Source organism: Panthera pardus, unplaced genomic scaffold, assembly GCF_024362965.1.
Source record: "Panthera pardus isolate Hobbes unplaced genomic scaffold, ASM2436296v1 HiC_scaffold_8, whole genome shotgun sequence".
NCBI lineage: Eukaryota > Metazoa > Chordata > Mammalia > Carnivora > Felidae > Panthera > Panthera pardus.
Window position 1 is genome coordinate 17,651,725 of NW_026527013.1, and position 19,330 is coordinate 17,671,054.

At 43.3% G+C, this 19,330-nt stretch overlaps 1 protein-coding gene across 1 annotated transcript; it reads left to right on the top strand.

The window, feature by feature from the left end:
- Positions 1-1,794: 1,794 nt before the first annotated feature.
- Positions 1,795-17,319, top strand: ZNF589 (zinc finger protein 589). The gene is given in 3 exon segments (XM_019417239.2): positions 1,795-1,827; positions 2,363-2,462; positions 14,563-17,319. Coding segments are annotated over 3 exon segments (864 nt in total). The 3' UTR covers positions 15,294-17,319.
- The last annotated feature ends 2,011 nt before the right edge of the window (positions 17,320-19,330 follow it).

Consider the following 19,330-nt stretch of genomic DNA (forward strand, 5'->3'; position numbering starts at 1 on the left):
ACCAAAGTTAGCCACTGGGAACGTCTGCTCTTCTCCTCCCCTCCCTCCTCCTTGAGGAAGGTAAAGGGTAACCTCCCCACACTGCACAAGGGGAAAAAAGCCCAAACAAACAAACAAAAAAACCAGGAAAAAGTAAAAAACCACAAACGCCACACACAAGGTAGGAAAAGGTCAAATAACTTCCCCAGGACAGACAGATTTGCTAAAATTGCCTGAAAAGAGTTTGGTGAGCTAAACATAGCACAGTATCACCAACTGGGGAATGATCTTTATCGCATAATCCGTTGCACGTTAGGGAATGGAAATTTCACATTGACTAGTCCGATTCCAAAATCTGAATAAGGTCCAAATTGGCAAGCCTCCGCTACAATTGGTAAAAGAGAAGACGGTTTTCTTGCCCAGCGCCAAGCCCCAGCCTCAGAGCCATCCTGGGTCTTGCTTGCCCTTCCTGTCTGCTAGCATGGCCCCACCCCCGAGCCCGTGTGCACCCGGGATGTTCCACTTTTCATCCAAACACGGCTGTGCTCAGGCCCATCCATACTTCCCCTCTACCCTGGGAGTGTTCTGGTTGACGGTTCCAGATCAAAGTCCCAGGGATGCAGAGAGGAGAGGGCCTTGTGTGGGCTGGGTGAGTCGGGGAGGTGGCTGTAACAGCTGTGGCTATCCTTGACCAGATAGAGTGAAGGAGGCTTCTGGATAAGGCTGCCTCAGGCCAGAGATGTGGGGCACACTTTCTCCCGTGGACACGCTTAATCCAGCCAGTCCCTAAATTACATTATTCCCTTTCTTCTTGGGATAATAATGCTGTAATATTTCCACAATAATGATGGTATAATGTCTGTAATTACAGCATGATTTTGAATCTGATTTCTTTACCTAATGGGTAATCACATCAGAACACAAGAAAATGCTGAATTTGTTTGTTTTAATGAACCTAGTGTGAAATACTCAGCTCTATCTACAAAGGAAATCCCGTTAAACTGCCTAGGGGTAGTGATTTCTAAGCCTCCTTCCCTGACCCTGAGAGGTGGTGTGTTGGATAGACACAGGACCCCTCATTTACATTTTGATGATGACGAAATGAGGACTCCAAAGTGAGGAAGTGGTGGGTTTTGGATTTTCCATCAGTTCTTTTGGGTTGCAAATTCAGTGTCTTCAACCACAATATTATATTGCTTCTAAATTACTTAATATGAGATAACCCTAGAGGACCAAGGGTCACTAAAAAACATGGAAAGCATAAGGGAAAAATAAGTCCTCCACACTCCTGCCCCGCACCTGGCTGACTACTCCTGGATCTAAGACCTCTAGGGGCCTCTCCATCAGGCAGCACAAGGAGCAGTAGGTGCCTGCCACCTCCTGAGGGCCCAGCAGAGGGCAGAACCTGGTCACAGCCGGAAGGAGAATTTGTGGCCCTGAGCACGTGGGGGTCATGGCCCTGATCACCTGGTGCCACAGACCCATCTCTTGAGGTCACAGCTCTGATCACATGGGCTCTGGTCATGTGAGGTCACGGTCCTGACCATGGTCCTGACCCATCAAGTGGGGTCAGAGGGCCACAGCCCTGAGAAAGGGGCATTAAAATCTCTCCCATCCTTTAATATATAACAAAACCGTTCAGACTGTGGTCAGAGCAATAATTTCCCTTTGCTGTCTCCTTCCTCCCCCCTTCCCTTTTTCCTTCCATAGTTTTTAACAGGAAGAATGGCAATCAGTTTGCAAACCCCACAAATTGACTATTCCATCCATCTAACTCACTGACTATCTACACCTATGACATGCTATCTTGGCGTCATGCCCTGCACGTGGGATAACAGCCCTGAGTACGTGGGGCCAATACCACATGAAATTGGGTCTCCACATAGGATAGGGGGTCACGGCCACAAAGGCGTTCAGTCCAGACCCCAGTGAAATTGGGTCTCCTGGGGAAGAACACAGGGTTAAGCCCTGAGGACTATAGGGGTGACTGCTCTGCACAAGGATGTGGGGTCAGGGGGCTCAGCACATGGGCTGCACGCCCTGATCACGGGGTCATGGCTCCAGCATGCGGGGTCACAACACTTTCTCCTGAGGCACTGTTCTGACCTCTTGTGGTCACAGTCATGGTTATGTGGGGCACAGTTCCCATTACTTGGGGTCATTGGTCTGATCATGTGGTGTCACCATCTTGATCACATGAGGTCACGGCACTGTTCACCTGTGGTCACGGCTCCCAGTCACATTTAGGAGCTAGAGGCGGGAGTCACTGCAGGAGGAGGTCCGCTTCCGAACTACGAACTACGCTTCCCAGGAGGCTGCTCGCTGTACCGTGAAGCACTTCCGGCAGAATCCCCTCCTCTTTCTGACTCCCCTGTTGGCCCAGAGATCCTTCTTCGACGTGCTGTCGCCCCCGCCTCGCCTTCAAGTCAGTCCAGGCTCTGAGATGGGCCCTACGGCATTGCTCCGGGGTTCGGCGGACCACGGTGAGTCGGCCGGCCAGGCGGGTTTCTGCCTGGCGAAGGGACAGGGCGAGAGGAGGGTGACCACCTACCTTCTCCCGCTCCCGGACCTTAGGCACCCAGCTGGTGTCAGCATCATCCGATGCGGAGGCTGTCCCTCAGGAAGTGCAGTAGCTTCGGGCTGCGTACTGTGGGCGGTGCCCAGGACACCTGCTCTGTAGCTGGACGGGGTTTCCTTCCTCTGGAGTCCCGCACACTGTCCATGGTGCTAAAAGCCTCTGCCCCAAATCTCCCAGCCTGCCCCCCCGCTGCGGGGTGGGAGACCATCTGCGATCTCCGCTCTTGCAGCCACTGGCCACAAGTGAATGTGGACCACTTGTTGTGGCGAGTGCTACTGAGGAAGTACATTTTTAAATTTACTTTCCATTAATTTGTAACGAAATACTGAAGAAGTAAAAAATATATTCCCACCAAACACATATTTACTTACTTAATTAAAATTTTTTAATTCCAGTATAGTTAACAGTGTTATATTAGTTTCAGGTGTACAATATAGTGATTCAGCACTTCCATACATCACCCAGTGCTCATCAGGACAAGTGCACCCCTTAATCCCTATCACGCATTCCCCACTTACCTCCCCTCTGATAACCATCAGGTTGTTTTCTATAGTTGAATCTGTTTCTTGGTTTGTCTATTTTTTCCCCATTGCTCATTTGTTTTGTTTCTTAAATTCCACATATGAGTCAAATCATATTATATTTGTCGTTCTCTAACTGATGTATTTTGCCTAGCATTGTACTCTCTAGCTCCATCCATGGCATTGCAAATGGCATGATTTCATTTTTTTTTTTTTTTTTTTTATGGCTGAATCACATTCCGTTGTCTATATACACCACATCTTTTTTATCCATTCATCTATAGATGGACACTTGGGCTGCTTCCATAATTCGGCTATTGTAAATAATGTTGTTATAAACATAAGGGCACATGTATGCCTTTGAATTAGCGTTTTTGTATTTTTTGGGTAAATACCTAGTAGTGTGATTACTGGATCATAGAGTAGTTTCTATTTTTAACTTTTTGAGGAAGCTTCATGCTATTTCCCACAGTGGCTGCACCAATTTGCATTCCCACCAGCAGTGCGGGAGGGTTCCTTTTTCTCCATATCCTTGCCAAACTTGTTTCTTGTGTTTTTTATTTTAGCTGTTCTGACGGGTGTGAGGTGATATCTCATTGTAATTTTGATTTGAATTTCCCTGATTATAAGTGATGTTGAAAATCTTTTCATGTTCCTGTTGGCCATCCAGGTGTCTTTTTAAAAAAAAAATTTACTTCTCAATTTTTTGAGAGAGGAAATATAGCTTAAAATACAAAAATACAAAAAACAAAAAAACAAGAAAACAATTGTATCATAGAAGGTGCCAATTTTTTGAGAGAGGAAATATAGCTTAAAATGCAAAAACAAATTTATTTCTAAGATTATATATTTTAAGGCTTATTTATTTTTGAGAGAGAGTGTGTGAGTGAGGGAGGGACAGAGAGACAAGGAGAAAGAGAATCCCAAGCAGGCTCTGCGCTCTCAGCGGAGGGGGAGACCAACGTGTGGGTCTCAAACCCAACCGTCCCCCCCCCCCACCCCCCCAGATCAAGAGTTACATGCTCCACCCAATGAGCCAGCCAGGCGCCCCCTGGAGGTCTTCTTTGGAGAAATGTCTGTTCATGTCTTCTGCCCCACCAGTTTATTTATTTATTTATTTTTTTGGTGAGACTACATTTCCCTTTAACCTTTGAAAATTTAAGGTCATAACTGAGATGTGCTGTGTCAAGTACACACCTAATTTAGAAGAGATGATTGGAAAAAGGAATATAAACTACTGATAAGCTTTCAATATTGATTTTGTGTTGAAGTGACAATATTTTTAAATGAAATTTTACTTTTAGTCTTTTAAAGTTTATTTATTTATTTTGAGACACAGAGAGCACAAGTGAGGGAGGAGCACAAACCATGAGATCATGACCTGAACTGAAACCAAGAGTCAGACACTTAACTGAGCCACCCAGGTGCCCTGATTCTAATGGTTTTAGAAGCCATTTTACATTTGCAATTAAAAAATTTTGTTTTAATTGGCATCAGCCTAGTATTTTATTTATTTTTGATAGAGACAGACAGAGCACAAGTGGGGGAGGGGCAGAGAGAGAAGGAGACACAGAATCTGAAGCAGGCTCCAGGCTCCAAGCTGTCAGCACAAAGCCTGAACTCACAAACTGTGAGATCATGACCTGAGCTGAAGCCGGAAGCTCAACCGACTGAGCCACCCAGGCACCCCACATTTGCAATTTTAATAGATACTGAGTTGCTTAGTAGATAGTAGTTTGCTCCTACCAATTATTAAAGGGGGATTGTTTACTCACTGACTTGAGATGCCGTATTTGCCATATATTATAATTAGATCATTCTCCCTTCTACATATCCACCTATCCATCCATCCATTCATCAATCCATGTATCTATCCATCATCCATACATCCTTCTGTTCTTCTTCCTCTACAATCTGTTTTGTAGATATGGTCAACCTGTGATTGACTTGTAGCATGAGTAAGGGGGAAATCCTTAGTTGCTTTTAGCTACTTAGATCTTGGGATATCATTTGTTACTACATCATAACCTAGCGTATTTTGCTTAATAATGATCCTTTTCTCCGTGTCACTCTGAAAAAGTCTAGCTTCTTCAGTGTGAATTCTAGATGTCTGGTTACTTTGCTTTTTCATTCAGTTGTTGGTTGGGTAGGCATTTATTGAGGCAGTGGTTAAATGAAACTGCTCTGAAACCCAAGACTTGGATTCTAGGCTTGGCTCTGCCACTTGGGAATGACATGATCTTTTTATGTTTATTTATCTTTGAGAGAGAGAGATAGAGAGTGCGAGCAGGGGAGGGGCAGAGAGATAGATACACACACACAGATCTGAAGCAGGCTCCAGGCTCCGAGCAGTCAGCACAGAGTACGATACAGGGCTCGAACTCAAAAACGGTGAGATTGTGACCTGAGCCGAAGTCTGATGCTCAACCAACTGAGCCACCCAAGTGGCCCAGGAATATGATTTTATGAGCCAGTTCTCAGTTCTCTCTTTTGTGAGATGGAGGTAATAGCAGCTCTGACATCATGGCTTTGTTGTGAAGATTAATGAAACAGTAGGCTTAGCACAGTGCCTGCCTGGCATGCACTACCTGCTCAATCAATGCTCGCTACACTACTGGTAGTTCTGGAAGGAGAAGAGCTGTGTAGGTTGTGTTACAGTAACAATGGCCCTCAAATCTCAACAGTAATCTAACAACAGCAATCTAACCCTAATCTTAATTAACTCTCAGTGGGTTAGCTTGGCTACAGTACTTATAACATGGAGAAGATGAAGAGGTGAAACCACATAGTGGCTCTTAAAGTTGTTGTTTAGAAGAAAGACATGCTATTTCCACTCACATTTCACTGGGAGGCAAGTCACATGGCTACCTTCAATAACCTGATTTCTGATAGGAAGGCCATGTACCAGGCCTTAGAGAAAATTAGGGTGTGAATCAGCAAGTCCTTTGCAGCAGCTCTGGGGTGTTGGAAGATAAGCTGAAGTCCAAGTTGGAACGGGCCCATAGGGGCTACAAGCTGATTGGAGTTAAGAGGCTCCAACCCAACAACAAATGACCAGCTGTTAAATTGAAAGGTGTGTTGTGTTGGCAGTGAAATTTGGAATCAAAGAAATATGAAAGCAGACCTGGAGACACGTTGCTCCCTTTTCTGACTATTGCCCCTGACCTGAATGCCAAAAGTCAAATTGCTTCAGTAATGGCAAAGACCTTGGGGAAAGCAGATCAGAATCCAGAGCAAATAACTTTGGATGTAACAAACAAGAGCAGTCTAAGACAGGGCTTGGCAGACTTTTCTATAAAGGGTCAGATGGTAAATGTTTTATTTAGCCTTTGTGAGCCACATGGTTTTTGTTGAAATCACTCAACTCTGCCATTGTGTGAAAGCAGCCGATAGGTAAACAAATGGATATTTCTGTGTTCCAATAAAACTTTATTTATGGACATTGAAATATGAATTTCTTTCTTTTTTTAAAATGTTTATTTATTTTTGAGAGAGAGAATCAGAGAGACAGAGCATGCGTGCACACGTGTGTGGGCACGAGTGGGGGAGGGGCAGAGAGAAAGGGAGAGAGAGAATCCCACGCAGGCTCCACACTGTCAGTGCAGAGCCTGCCATGGGCTCGATCTCATGAACTGTGAGATCATGAACTGAGCCGAAATCAAGAGCCAGATGCTCAACTGACCAAGCCACCCAGGCACCCCTGAGAAGTCTGTTTTAATAAGGGTTCACAAATGTTCATTCTAGACCTAGCCTCAGCAACCCCCCCCCTTTTCCTCTATAGTCTGAATTGCCTTCATTCCTTCTCTAATCTTCATTATGCCAGTATGAGCCCTGCCTCTGTGCTGCCTTCCTTGCTTTTACTTGTCTTCTATTCTTTTTTTGAATTTCATCCATTATGAGTTGTCAAATTCATATTTCTGAACTCTTTTTTGATGTGTTTTATTGTTGATTCAAAAATAGTTTTTTCCAATGAAATTGTAAGCGTTCCAGGGCAAGGAGTGTGTTTTGTGGATTAGTTGTGCCTCTCATATGTTTTAATACCAAGCCAAGTATAGAGTAATGCTCAACCCTGAAAACCCTCAGATCCATTTCTTATGTAGCTAGATTCTTCAGGACCACCAGTTTCGTTCTCCTTGTGAATATTGATGGTGATGTGATGAATGTGAATTTATAGGTTGATTTAGGGGACCAGTGAAATTCAAGGATGTGGCTGTGATTTTCACTGAGGCAGAGTGGAAGAAACTGACCTGGAGCAGAGGAACCTGTATAAAGAAGTGATGCTGGAGAATTTCAGGAATCTAGTTGGGTGACAACCTATTCTCTTCCATCCTTTTTCCATTCATATATTTATTTACCATTTACACTGCGCCAGCCAATGTTCTAAGAACACATCATTGAATAAAGTAATAAGGCATTTCTTTTGTCACGATGCCTACATTCTAGTGTAGGAGACTAACAAATATAATAAATGGTATATACAGATAAATTATAAGCTAGGTAAAATATAAGCTCTACACGGCTAATAATATGTATAGTATGTATAAATTAAGTACAGCAGAATAATAAGGGGGATCCAGAGTGCCAGGGTGTGGAGGCAGCTGGGTGAATTATTAAACTGGGTGATCAGGATAGTCTTCTATGAGGGGATATGTTTGAACAGAGGCTTGAAGGAGGTAAAAAAGTTAGATATGTGAATGTGATGGAAAACTGTTCCAGGTAGGGGAGCACCCAGCGCTAAAACCCCAAGAAAGGAGCATGCCTTGCTGTTTTAAGGAAAAGCAAGGAGCCAGTGTGATTGGAGCACAGAGAGCCAGGAGGAAAGGACAGTGGTTAAGAGATGACGTCTGTGTCCTAGAAGTTCAAGTTTAAAGTGTAACTGAATCCATCAGTTTTGTGTTTCATAAATTATTTGAGTATCATAAATCATATTTTTGCTCACTTACTTAAAACCTAAAACATTATTTGTTTAGGTTGGCAAGTACAAAATTATCCAGGATATTCCTGAGTTATTAAGAGTTACATTTTCAGAGTTGCATACAAATTTCTGTCAGGAGATTTTTCAGGATTTTTCTTCATTTGACATAGCTAAGAATATGGTAGTTCTTGTCTGTTTTATTTTTCAACTGCTTGGATCTGTTTTGAGCTCTTTTCATCTAATCTGAATTGGCCCAATTTTACTCCATTTGGCTTTTGACTTGGTTTCTCTGTCTCTTTCAATGTAGATTCATCCATTTAATTTTGCTTTCAACTGCCAATCTGATTCAGTCTTGTTTTTATCTTGTTTCACCAGGTCTTCTTAGTCTCTATGCTGATACATTTTGTTGATTCTGAGGACTCTGTTAACATTGTCTTAAAATAGCCTGATTCAATTTAATCTTTGCACTGAAACATTTCAGGCTTTAAACTATTTTGCTACCCTTGATTCATCCTTTCCTTTCTCTTCATATCTTTTTTCCTCTCATTGCTGAATTTTTTTAAAGCAAATTGCATATAATGTGACGTACCACTCCTAAATATATCAGTGTACCTCTAATAAATAAAGACATTTTGATTTACAAAACCACAGTATCATTATCACATGCCACAAAATTATCAGTAGCACCTTCCATATCATCTAATACCTAGCCCATGTTCAGATTTACCTGAGCATCTCGAAAAAGTCTTTTTGCAGATTTGAATCAGGATCCGGACAAAATCCACCCATTTCATTTTTTTTTTTTCCCTAATGTCTCTTAAATCTGTATCAATTCTTCCTCCCTATCCTGGTTTTTCCCCACAGGCCCTGGATCTGTATGTAATGCTCTTAATCTAGAATATAAATCTGTTTTAGATAATATCAAAAAGTAATTTTTTCATGGTTTATAAATCGAGGGAAAATACTTTCCAGATTTACCAAGAGGTGTTCACCAATATGAAAAAAATCCCATCACCAATGACAGTGCTGACTGTAGTGTTTAAGTCACCATCTATTCAGCACAACTGTGTCTATCACCAATAAAATATGCACGTGTTTATCATCATTAAGGCACATTTGTGTCTTTCGGCATTTGTACCTGTCATGTCCACAATGATCTGTCTATAGCTATAAGCATGTGATTGCTTTGTTATGTCCCCTAATGTAGTCCTGACAAGAAATTAATATTGAAATGCCTAAAGTTTTATTGTAAATTACTTTTTAAAATCCTCTTTTACATTTTGGATAGAGCATTACATTCTTTTAAAAATGTTCTTTGTATAGGTATATTTCATTAAATATAAATTTCATTTCAAGATAGTAAATGAGATGTTAGAATACATAGACTATCGAAAGGAGGCCTTGGGGGCACCTGGTTGGCTCAGTCAGTGGAGCGTGCAACTCTTGATCTCGGGGTTATGAGTTTAAGCCCCATGTTGGGTGTTAAAGAATTACTTAAAAATAAAATCTTTATGGGCACCTGCGTGTCTCACCCAGTTGAGCATCTGTCTCTTGGTTTAGGCTCAGGTCATGATACCAGGATTATGGGATCAAGCACCGAGTGGGGCTCTGTGCTGAGCATGAAATAAAATAAAATAAAATAAAATAAAATAAAATAAAATAAAATAAAATAAAATAAAATAAAATAAAATAAAATCTTTTTTTAAAGAATTCATTTTATGGGCACCTGGATGGCTCCGTCAGTTAAGCATCTGACTCGTGATTTCGGCTCAGGTCATGACCTCATGGTTCGTGGGTTCAAGTCCCTCATCAGGAACTGTACTGACAGTAAAGAGTATGCTTGGGATTCTCTCTCTCTTTCTGTTCCCACCCCTCCCACTTGTGCTCTCTCTCCTTTCCTCAAAATAAATAAAGAAACTTAAAATAAAAATTTTAAAGGGGAGCCTGAGTGGCTCAGTTGGTTAATGATCTCCCAGTTTGTGAGTTCATGATCTCCCTCACTCAGTTCATGATCTCCCAGTTTGTGAGTTCAAGCCCTGTGTCAGACTTTGTGCTGACAGCTCAGAGCCTGGAGCCTGCTTCTGATTCTGTGTCTCCTCTTCTCTCTCTGCCCCTCCCCTACTCACACTCTGTCTCTCTCAAAAATAAGTAAACATTAAAAAAAAAATAGATAAAAATTTTAAAGAATTCATTTTTTTTAAAGTTTATTTATTTATTTTGAGAGAGAAAGAGTGAGCAGAGCCTGTGTGGGGGAGGGGCAGAGAGAGGGAGACACAGAATCTGAAGCAGGCTCCACCCTGTCATTGCAAAGCCAGTGGGGCTCCTGAGTTCATGATCTGAACCAAAATCAAAAGTCGGATACTTAACCAATTGAGCCACCCAGGCGCCCCCAAAATAAAATCTTTTTTTAAAAAATAGGAGACTTAGGTTTTGACAGTGTTGACAACCTCTTATCTGTCTTCTGCCTAACCTTTTAGTTCTTTCTTGATTAACTCTGCTGTTACCACTTATTCATTCAAAAATATTTATTAACTCTTAAATGTTAGGCCCAGGTCCAGGTTCTTGGAAAATACCAGCAATATGTCAGGGAGAAAGGTATTCCAGACATGGGAACCAGCCAGTGCAAGGCTTTAGGAGGAGAGGTCAGTGTGGCTCCAATGGAGCGAATGAAGGGTGGAGAATAGATGGAGTCAGGCCATAGGTCACCAGGGAATGTGGAACCTGGCAGGTGCCTCTGAGGAGCTTGGCTTTTACTCTAAACATTATGTACTTCCTATTTTATTTATTTATTTATTTATTTATTTATTTATTTATTTGAGAATGTAAGTGAGCAAGGGGCAGAGAGAGAGGGAGAGAGAGAAGTGGGGCTCATCTGAAGTGGAGCTCGTGGTTTTGTTTGTTTATTTATTTATTTATTTATTTATTTATACCCAAAGCGAGGCTCGTGCTCACCCGATGTGGGACTTGAACTCCTGAACCATGAGATCATGACCTGAGTGGAAGTCAGATGCTTAACGACTGAGCCACCCAGGTGCCCTGGCCTTTTTATTTTTTAAAGTGAACAATCTTATTTATTAGGAATGTTGAACGAAGAAGGAAGAAAGAGAATTGGCTTTAGGCACCCCCTCCTACCCCTACTTCTATTCCTGATCTCAGGGCAGAGCTCTCTGGGCTCCAGGGAATACTACCTTTTTGATGGATGAGGGTCCTGGTAGGACTGGGTTCAGTAGCCCCTCTGGAGCAGCATGACCTAGCCACCCCTCATTTTGTCCTGAGAGAGTCAGTGCAGTGGGCTGGGTGTCTGTGAATCTCCTGCTCAGGATGTCTTCGTGGCAGCTTTACAGCCCTAGACAGCCCCCAGATTTAGTCTACAGGCCAGATTTGGTTAGCTTTCCCCCCACAAGACTGCAGCTGTGTCAGGGGCTTAATTCTCATTGGCTTCTTTTCTCTTCTTCAAAGACCTAGTCAAACCAACAAGAGTGTCATTTTTTTGCTTAGAAGATTTTCTTTTCCTTTAAGGACAGATTTAGTAGGATATAAACCTTTGTATGCTAAGTAGTCAGAGTTATCTGTGGTTTAAGAGGACATCCTGAACCCTGTTTTGTCTCTTCTTCCTCTGTGACTGTGGATAAGTTACTTAACTCCTCTAAACCTGTTTCCCTATCTATTAAATGATAATAGGATTAAATTTGATTTTCATGAAGAGCACTGTATAGTGAAATACTGGGCCTATTGCAAGTGCTATTTATTATGGTGAATAATAATGGTAATAATAACAACTCTTACAACCCAAATGTCAGGTCATAAAACAAAGAAGCTTACTGAAAAAAAAATTCTGAATTTATTTAATTGTCAGCTAAAGATGTAAACCAGTAAATGGGAATGCAAGCTGGTGCAGCCACTCTGGAAAACAGTATGGAGATTCCTCAAAAAACTAAAAATAGAACTACCCTATGACCCAGCAATTGCACTACTAGGCATTTATCCACGGGATACAGGTGTGCTGTTTGGAAGGGACACATGCACCCCCATGTTTATAGCAGCACCATCAACAATAGCCAAAGTAGGGAAAGAGCCCAAATGTCCATCAATGGATGAATGGATAAAGAAGACGTGGGGTACACACACACACACACACACACACACACACACACACACAATGGAGTATTACTCGGCAATCAAAAAGAATGAAATCTTGCCATTTGCAACTATGTGGATGGAACTGGAGGGTATTATGCTAAGTGAAATTAGTCAGAGAAAGACAAATATCATATGACTTCACTAAAATCAGAAAGGACTTTAAGAGACAAAACAGATGAACATAAGGGAAAGGAAACAAAAATAATATAAAAACAGGGAGGGGGACAAAATAGAAGAGACTCGTAAATATGGAGAACAAACTGAGGGTTATGGGAGGGGTTGTGGGGGTGGGGAATGGGCTAAATGGGTAAGGGGCAGTAAGGAATCTACTAAAATCATTGTTGCACTATATGCTAACTAATTTGGATGTAAATTTTAAAAAATAAAATAAAAAAAATCTACAGTCAGCCATTTAAAAAAAGATGTAAACCAGTAAAATAAACAAACACCTTTTACTGAATAGTTTGCAGAGAAATATCAGTGATGTTAAAGGACTGTAAAGGCAGTTTTATGGCATTTGTGCTAATAAAAGCTAAAAAGTTAGCATTCTGAATAGGATGGAATGAATCTGTGGGTCTGTACATATTTGATTAAAGCAATCCTCTTATTAATCAGGAAAGAGTCTTCAGTTAGGGTCAGTAAAGGGTCTGGTCTCCTGTGATTACCAAGAGTCCATGTTTTATCATCTTCAGCTGATCAGAAACAATTGCAATCCAGTTTTGATATTTCTTAGGTTAGTGCCGCCAAATGGTAAACATTTTGGTACGTGCTGATTTGTGGAAAACAGCAGAGCAGATCTTGAACTAATTGAGGGGGTGGGAGGGCAAGAGCCAACATCACTTAAGTCTGTTTTGCCTGCCTGTTTTTCTGCTGCTGAACTTCCACTTCCTGGCACAAGCTGATTCATACTAGTCCTCTAACAGATATCTGTGAATGTATGGGGAAACTCAGATGTAGTTTTCACATATGCTCTTTAACAACCGTTCCACATTGCCTTCTGCATTGGAGGACATCCAGACTGAGTGATTCCTACGTCAACTATTCTTTCTTCCCATAGGAAAAGTCACAAAGGACATTCCCATAGAGATCACAAAGATTGTTCTCTCTTGATGCTAACAAATGGTTGTAGCTATATGTGTCAGTGTAGCTGGCTATGGCCTAGAAGATAATTTTATTTTATTTTAATTTTTTTTTAACGTTTATTTATTTTTGAGACAGAGAGAGACAGAGCATGAATGGGGGAGGGGCAGAGAGAGAGGGAGACACAGAATCGGAAGCAGGCTCCAGGCTCTGAGCCATCAGCCCAGAGCCCGACGCGGGGCTCGAACTCACGGACCGTGAGATCGTGACCTGAGCTGAAGTCGGACGCTTAACCGACTGCGCCACCCAGGCGCCCCCCTAGAAGATAATTTTAGTGTATTTGCAGATACTTACAGAGCAGAAGATTCCCCTGATGTGTACTTGGAGTATTCCTTGTTGGGATAATGTGAACAATAGGTTCTGCTGTGGTTTTTTTTTTTTTTTTTTTTTTTTTTTTTTTTTTTTGCATTCTAGTAAAAGATGTGATATGTAAAATTTGAATGTAGTGCATAATCTGAATCTAATTGTGGAAAAACATCAGGAATGCTCTTCATGTATTCTAGAACATGAGAGTGTTCTCTAAAAATAGGGGAAGGAAACTAAAGAAACATAATAACTACTTATAATACCTGATCCTAGACTGGATCCTGTACTTCAGGCAAAGTGCTATAAAGGACATTATTGGTTCAAATGACAGGATTGGAATATATATGGGAGTTAGATACAGTTATAACATAAATGTCAAATCTATTGAAGTTGATAACTATATTGCAGTTATGAAAGAATCTCCCTACTTATTTTTAAATTAAAAAAAAATTTAATGTTTATTTATTTTTGAAAGAGACACAGTACAAGTGGGAGAGGGGCAGAGAGAGAGGGAGACACAGAATCTGAACCAGGCTCCAGTCTCTGAGCTGTCAGCACAGAGCCCAATGTGGGGCTCGAACCCACAAACTGTGAGATCATGACCTGAGCTGAAGGCAGATGCTTAAGTGACTGAGCCACCCAGATACCCCGAGAATATCCCTACTTTTATGAGATCCACACCAAAGTATTTAGGGGTAAAGAGCCATGATGTATGCTGTATACTCTCAAATGGTTCAGAGAAAACATATACATACATATGCATGTACACACACACACATATAACATATACATGTTAACAATAGGTAATTTGGGTAGAGGGTGCTTAGATGTTTTCTTTGTATTGTTCTTAATCTTGCAACTATTCTGTACATTTGAAATTGTATCCAAATAAAAAGTTTAAAGAAGGTGAATGGAAACGTAGGTCCTGTAAAGCACATCTCGGGGAGACAGACATGAGTCATTGTGAACAATTGACGGGCTAGATCTTAACTGTAAGACAAGGAAGAAGAACCCAGTGAACTTTTCCTGTGAATACTCTGGGAACTTCCTTTCTTCAGCAGAATCAAATCCAGAAGTCCGTCCCTGGCCCTCCTGCCCTCTGGCCTTTGGCGAGCAGCAATTTCTTAGTCAACATGAGCTGCGCAGTCGTCCTATTCCAGATTTGCACTCAGTAAATCCACTCCGACCAGGAGATTCCTGCCCAGAGTATCAGCAGCGGCAGCAACAGCATTCTGATGAAAACCACCGGGGGGCCGAAGCAGACAATCAAGCAAGGGGAGATTCTAAACCCTTGTCTGGGAGTATAACTGAGAGGGGGACTCCCCTAGTTCACCCCAGCTCCCAGACAGGCAATTGAGTGTTGGAGGTACAACTCAGGCCAGCCCCTAGGGCATGCTCTGGGAAAGCGCACAAGGTTCTTGAGAGGGTAGAAACCTGAGGATTTGGAGCAGTGGAGTTTGGAGAGCGTGGACTAGATTTCAGCCGGAAGACAAACCTACTCAGACACAAGGCAGTCACAGGGGAAACACGTGTGTGCAGGGAGTGTGGGCGAGGCTTCGGTGGGAAGTCACATTTCATCAGACATGAGAGGACACACACAGGGGAAAAGCCTCATGGGTGCGGGGAGTGTGGGCAAGCTTTTAGCCGCAAGTCACACCTCATCAGACACCAGAGAACACACACAAGGGAGAACGTGTGCACAGTGTGTAGGTGAGGCATTACGGAAAAATCAGACCTCATGAAGCACCAGAGGATTCACACAGGAGATAAGCCTTATGTGTGCAGGAACTGTGGCTGTGGCTTTAGGGTGAAATCATACCTCATCACCCACCGGAAGACGCATTCTGGGGAGAAGCCTTATGTGTGTGTGTGAGCTTTTAGCCACAAGACAGTCCTCAGCACACAGCAGGGGACACACACAGGAGAGGAGCCTTACAAGTGCATGGTGTGTGGGCGAGGCTTTAGCCACAAGTCTACTCTCAGCACACATCAAAGGACACACTCAGGGGAAAGGCCTTAGGTGTGCAAGGAGCAAGGGTGTGACCTAGCAACAAGTTATCCATCAGACACACCAGAGGACACACACAGGGGAGAAGTCTTGATTGTAAGGGAATGTGGGCTAGGCGTTAGCTGGATATCACTCCTCATTACACAGCAGAGGACATGCTCAGGGAGAAATCTTATGTACAGGGAGTGAGGGTATAGTGTTAGCTGGAGGTGGCCTCTTAAGAAACACTGAGACTCAGGAGCCTGGGTGGTTTAGTGGGTTAAACACCTGGCTCTTGATTTCAGCTCAGGTCATGATCTCTCAGTTCATGAGATTGAGCCCCGCGTCAGGCTCTGTGCTGACAGTTTGCGTGCACGCTCTCTCTCTCTAAATAAATAAACTTTAAAAAAGGAATTAAAAAAAAAGAAACACTGAGAGTCAAATCTGTCCACCGTACATGAGTGGGCTTCAGGGACAGTCTTCTGACCCCTTATGCCCTCTGTGAGCGTGAAGATGGCAGAGGCCCAGCTTCTGAGAAGAGAGGTGCCGAGCTATGGTCCTCTTGGGGAAGCGGTCTTTGCACCCGATTGACGACTTCTTACTTCCTTCTGCAAGTCCATTGACTTCCATTGACTTCTGCCATGCTCTCCTGTTTTCTTTTTTTCTATGTTCCTAACCTGCTGTATCCTCTTCTACCCTCACCTTTAGGTATTGCTCAAGGTTGGGTCTCTAACCCTGCAATCTGAGGGACTCCGCAGCCATGTCTTCCTTCTACCCTCTAATCCCAAGCCCAGGTCCCTTTAACCACCCCCAAAAGTTCTTTAGTCTCAGGACTTACACCTCATAACCATGCTGCTTTGGCCCTCTCCTGGCAAGTGTAAGATTACCAGCCATGCCCACCACCAGTCTGATAATACCAGGTTTCGAGGCTTTCAAGCACAGCCCCTCAGAAGCACCCCCATCCCCCAATCTCAGTGCCCAGCCTTTTAGCCACCCACCCACATCCGTCCTCACTATGCTGCTAAAGCCGCTCTCACCTGTCTTACATCCCCAGGGCCCAGATGGCCCAGATTCCTGATTTGTCTCACTCCCTTCTTGGCCAACATGATGGAAAGAAAAAATATTTGTTTTCTATTAAAATCCACACAGGGTGCCTGGGTGGCTCAGATGGTTAAGCATCTGACTTCAGCTTGCATCATGTTATCATGGTTTGTGAGTTAGAGCCTTGCATCAGGCTCCATGCTGTCAGAGAGGAGCCTGCTTGGGATTCTCTCTCTCTCTTTCTCTCTTTCCCTTCCCTCACACACATGCTCTCTCTCTCTCAAAATCAAATAAAAACTGTAAAAAATAATCAAATCCACACAGAGGTTGTAGAGATACTACACGGGCCTGGCTTAGTGAGACCACTGTCAGATTCGGGAATCACGGGAGAGGTGCAGAGGAGACCTCTGTCCAGGCCGGGGCAGATAGCTTCAGGAGTCTTCAGTCAGAAGTCCCTCCCTCCTTTGTCTTCCTTCGTGGAAAAGGGATTGAGATCGGGTCTAGGATGGCACAGTCTCCACAATGACAGGCTTAAGGTGTTGTGAGATCTTCAGAATAAAGGGTTGTGGGTGGAGGAAAGGATGGGAAAAGGAGGCAAACACTCCGAGGACAGTTGGGGTTCATAGAATGTCCTGCCTAGGGAGGAATGGCTGAAGTTTTGCTGTAGGGGCAAATGGCTGGTTTCTGATGGATGTTAAGAGATCCCAGACTCGGGGCGCCTGGGTGGCTCAGTAGGTTGAGCATCCGACTTCAGCTCAGGTCATGATCTCGCAGTTTGTGGGTTCGAGCCCCGCATCGGGCTCAGTGCTGACAGCTCAGAGCCTGGAGCTTGCTTCGCATTCTGTGTCTCCTTCTCTCTCTGCCCCTCCCCCACTTGTGCTCTCTCTCTCTCTGTCTCTCAAAAATAAATAAATGTATTAAAAAAAATTAAAAAAAAAAAAAAAGAGATCCCAGACTCAAAAACTGTAGGGCCTGCTGAGTAAAACTGAGACCAGTGTTCAGTTCCTGTGTTCCTGCTGGCTTCGTCCTTCAAACATGCCCCTAAGGTTCTCTGGTTCTGCCCCTTTTGGGGAAGTTTTATTTAGCCCCACAAATGCTTCATCCCCTCCCCCTTTTTTTTTTCTTAGCTTTGTCTCTCAGTACAGACTCCTTCCTTTGTTTCCCAAATTTTCTTTTAATGTTGAAGTGCCTGCAGGCTGGGACTGTGGGGAAGAGTGTTTTTGGGGGTGTGCAGAGAGGGCACTGGAGGGGCTACTTGCTGTGTCTGCCCCTTTCCTGACTTCATGGGGATGAGGATAGAACCTTCCAAGGTCAGCTCATGTTGCTGTGACTGATTCCCTACCCTCTGCCTCCCTGGGTAATAGAGACACTCCCATTACACCATCCTACCTTTGCACAGCTTTAACGTGTTAACAGATCTGCCTTTAGAGGCCATTTTCCCATGAGGCTTTGTAGGAGTGCACTCTCAACTCAACCCAGGGGTCCTGGTTTTCTTCCTTTCCTTTCCTTTCCTTTCCTTTCCTTTCCTTTCCTTTCCTTTCCTTTCCTTTCCTTTCCTTTCCCTTCCTCTCCTTTCTTTTCCTTTCCTTTTTTAAGTTTTTTTATTTTGAGAGAGAAAGACAGAGGCAGAGAGAGAGTGAGAGAGAGAATCCCAAGCAGGCTCTACACCATCAGTGCAGAGTCTGATGTGGGGCTCAAATCCATGAACCGCGAGATCATGACCTAAGCCAAAATCAAGAACCGGAAACTTGGGACGTTTGGGTGGCTCAGTTGGTTAAGTGTCCAACTTCGGCTCAGGTCATGATCTTGCAGTTCATGAGTTGGAGCCCCACGCCGGGCTCTGTGCTGACAGCTCAGAGCCTGGAGTCTTCTTCAGATTCTGTCTGTCTCTCTCTCTGCCCCTCTCTACTCTTTCTCTGCCTCTCCCCTACTCTTTCTCTCTATCTAAAATAAATTTAAAAATTTTTTAAATTAAAAAAAAAAAAAAGGAGTCAGACGCTCAACCTACTGAGCCACCCAGGTGCCCCCAGGGGTCCTGGTTTTCTGCAGCTGCTTCCATCATCATGCCCACCTCCCCTGCCTCTGCTCCTACTTTCCACCTCGTGAGAGTGCCTTTCATACCCTGACCTCAGTGATACCTCTTTCTAGACCTTGCGGTGAGAGATGGGAATTAAAGCCCTCACATGTGGCTTCTGCTGGGCCTTAAGGTGAGCCTCTCTCCAGGGAGGAAGAGAGAAAGGTGGGATGAGACTTAGGCATTTATAAGTCTTAAGGAGATCATGGATCTTAAGGAGATCTCAGAGCCTTAGAATGTAGGTTGGTGAATCCAGGGTGCTCTTGGAGAGCTGGGATAAAGTTGGGCTCAGCTTAGGCATCCAGAGCTGCTCATAGGGGGAAGCAAGTCCTACTCTTCACCCTGACCTTGGATGATTCAAGGGCCCAGACTCCTTAGGGCCATATGTGACCGAGAAGAATAAGCCCGAGGGAGAATTTGTAGGATAATGAATTCATGGGACAGAATTTTTTGGGTAAACGAGTGTTTGAGCTTAGAGATTCCAATTCTATGGGAGAGGATTTTGTGTGGTGGGAGGCTGATAGGTGAGAAAACTTTTGAATGTTCTAATAGCTACTGTGAAGAGGTATCTGTCTTTTGAAATGTCCACATTTTGTTGGATTTCTGTTACCACCTGTTTTAAAGCTGAATCTATACTGAAAATATTTTT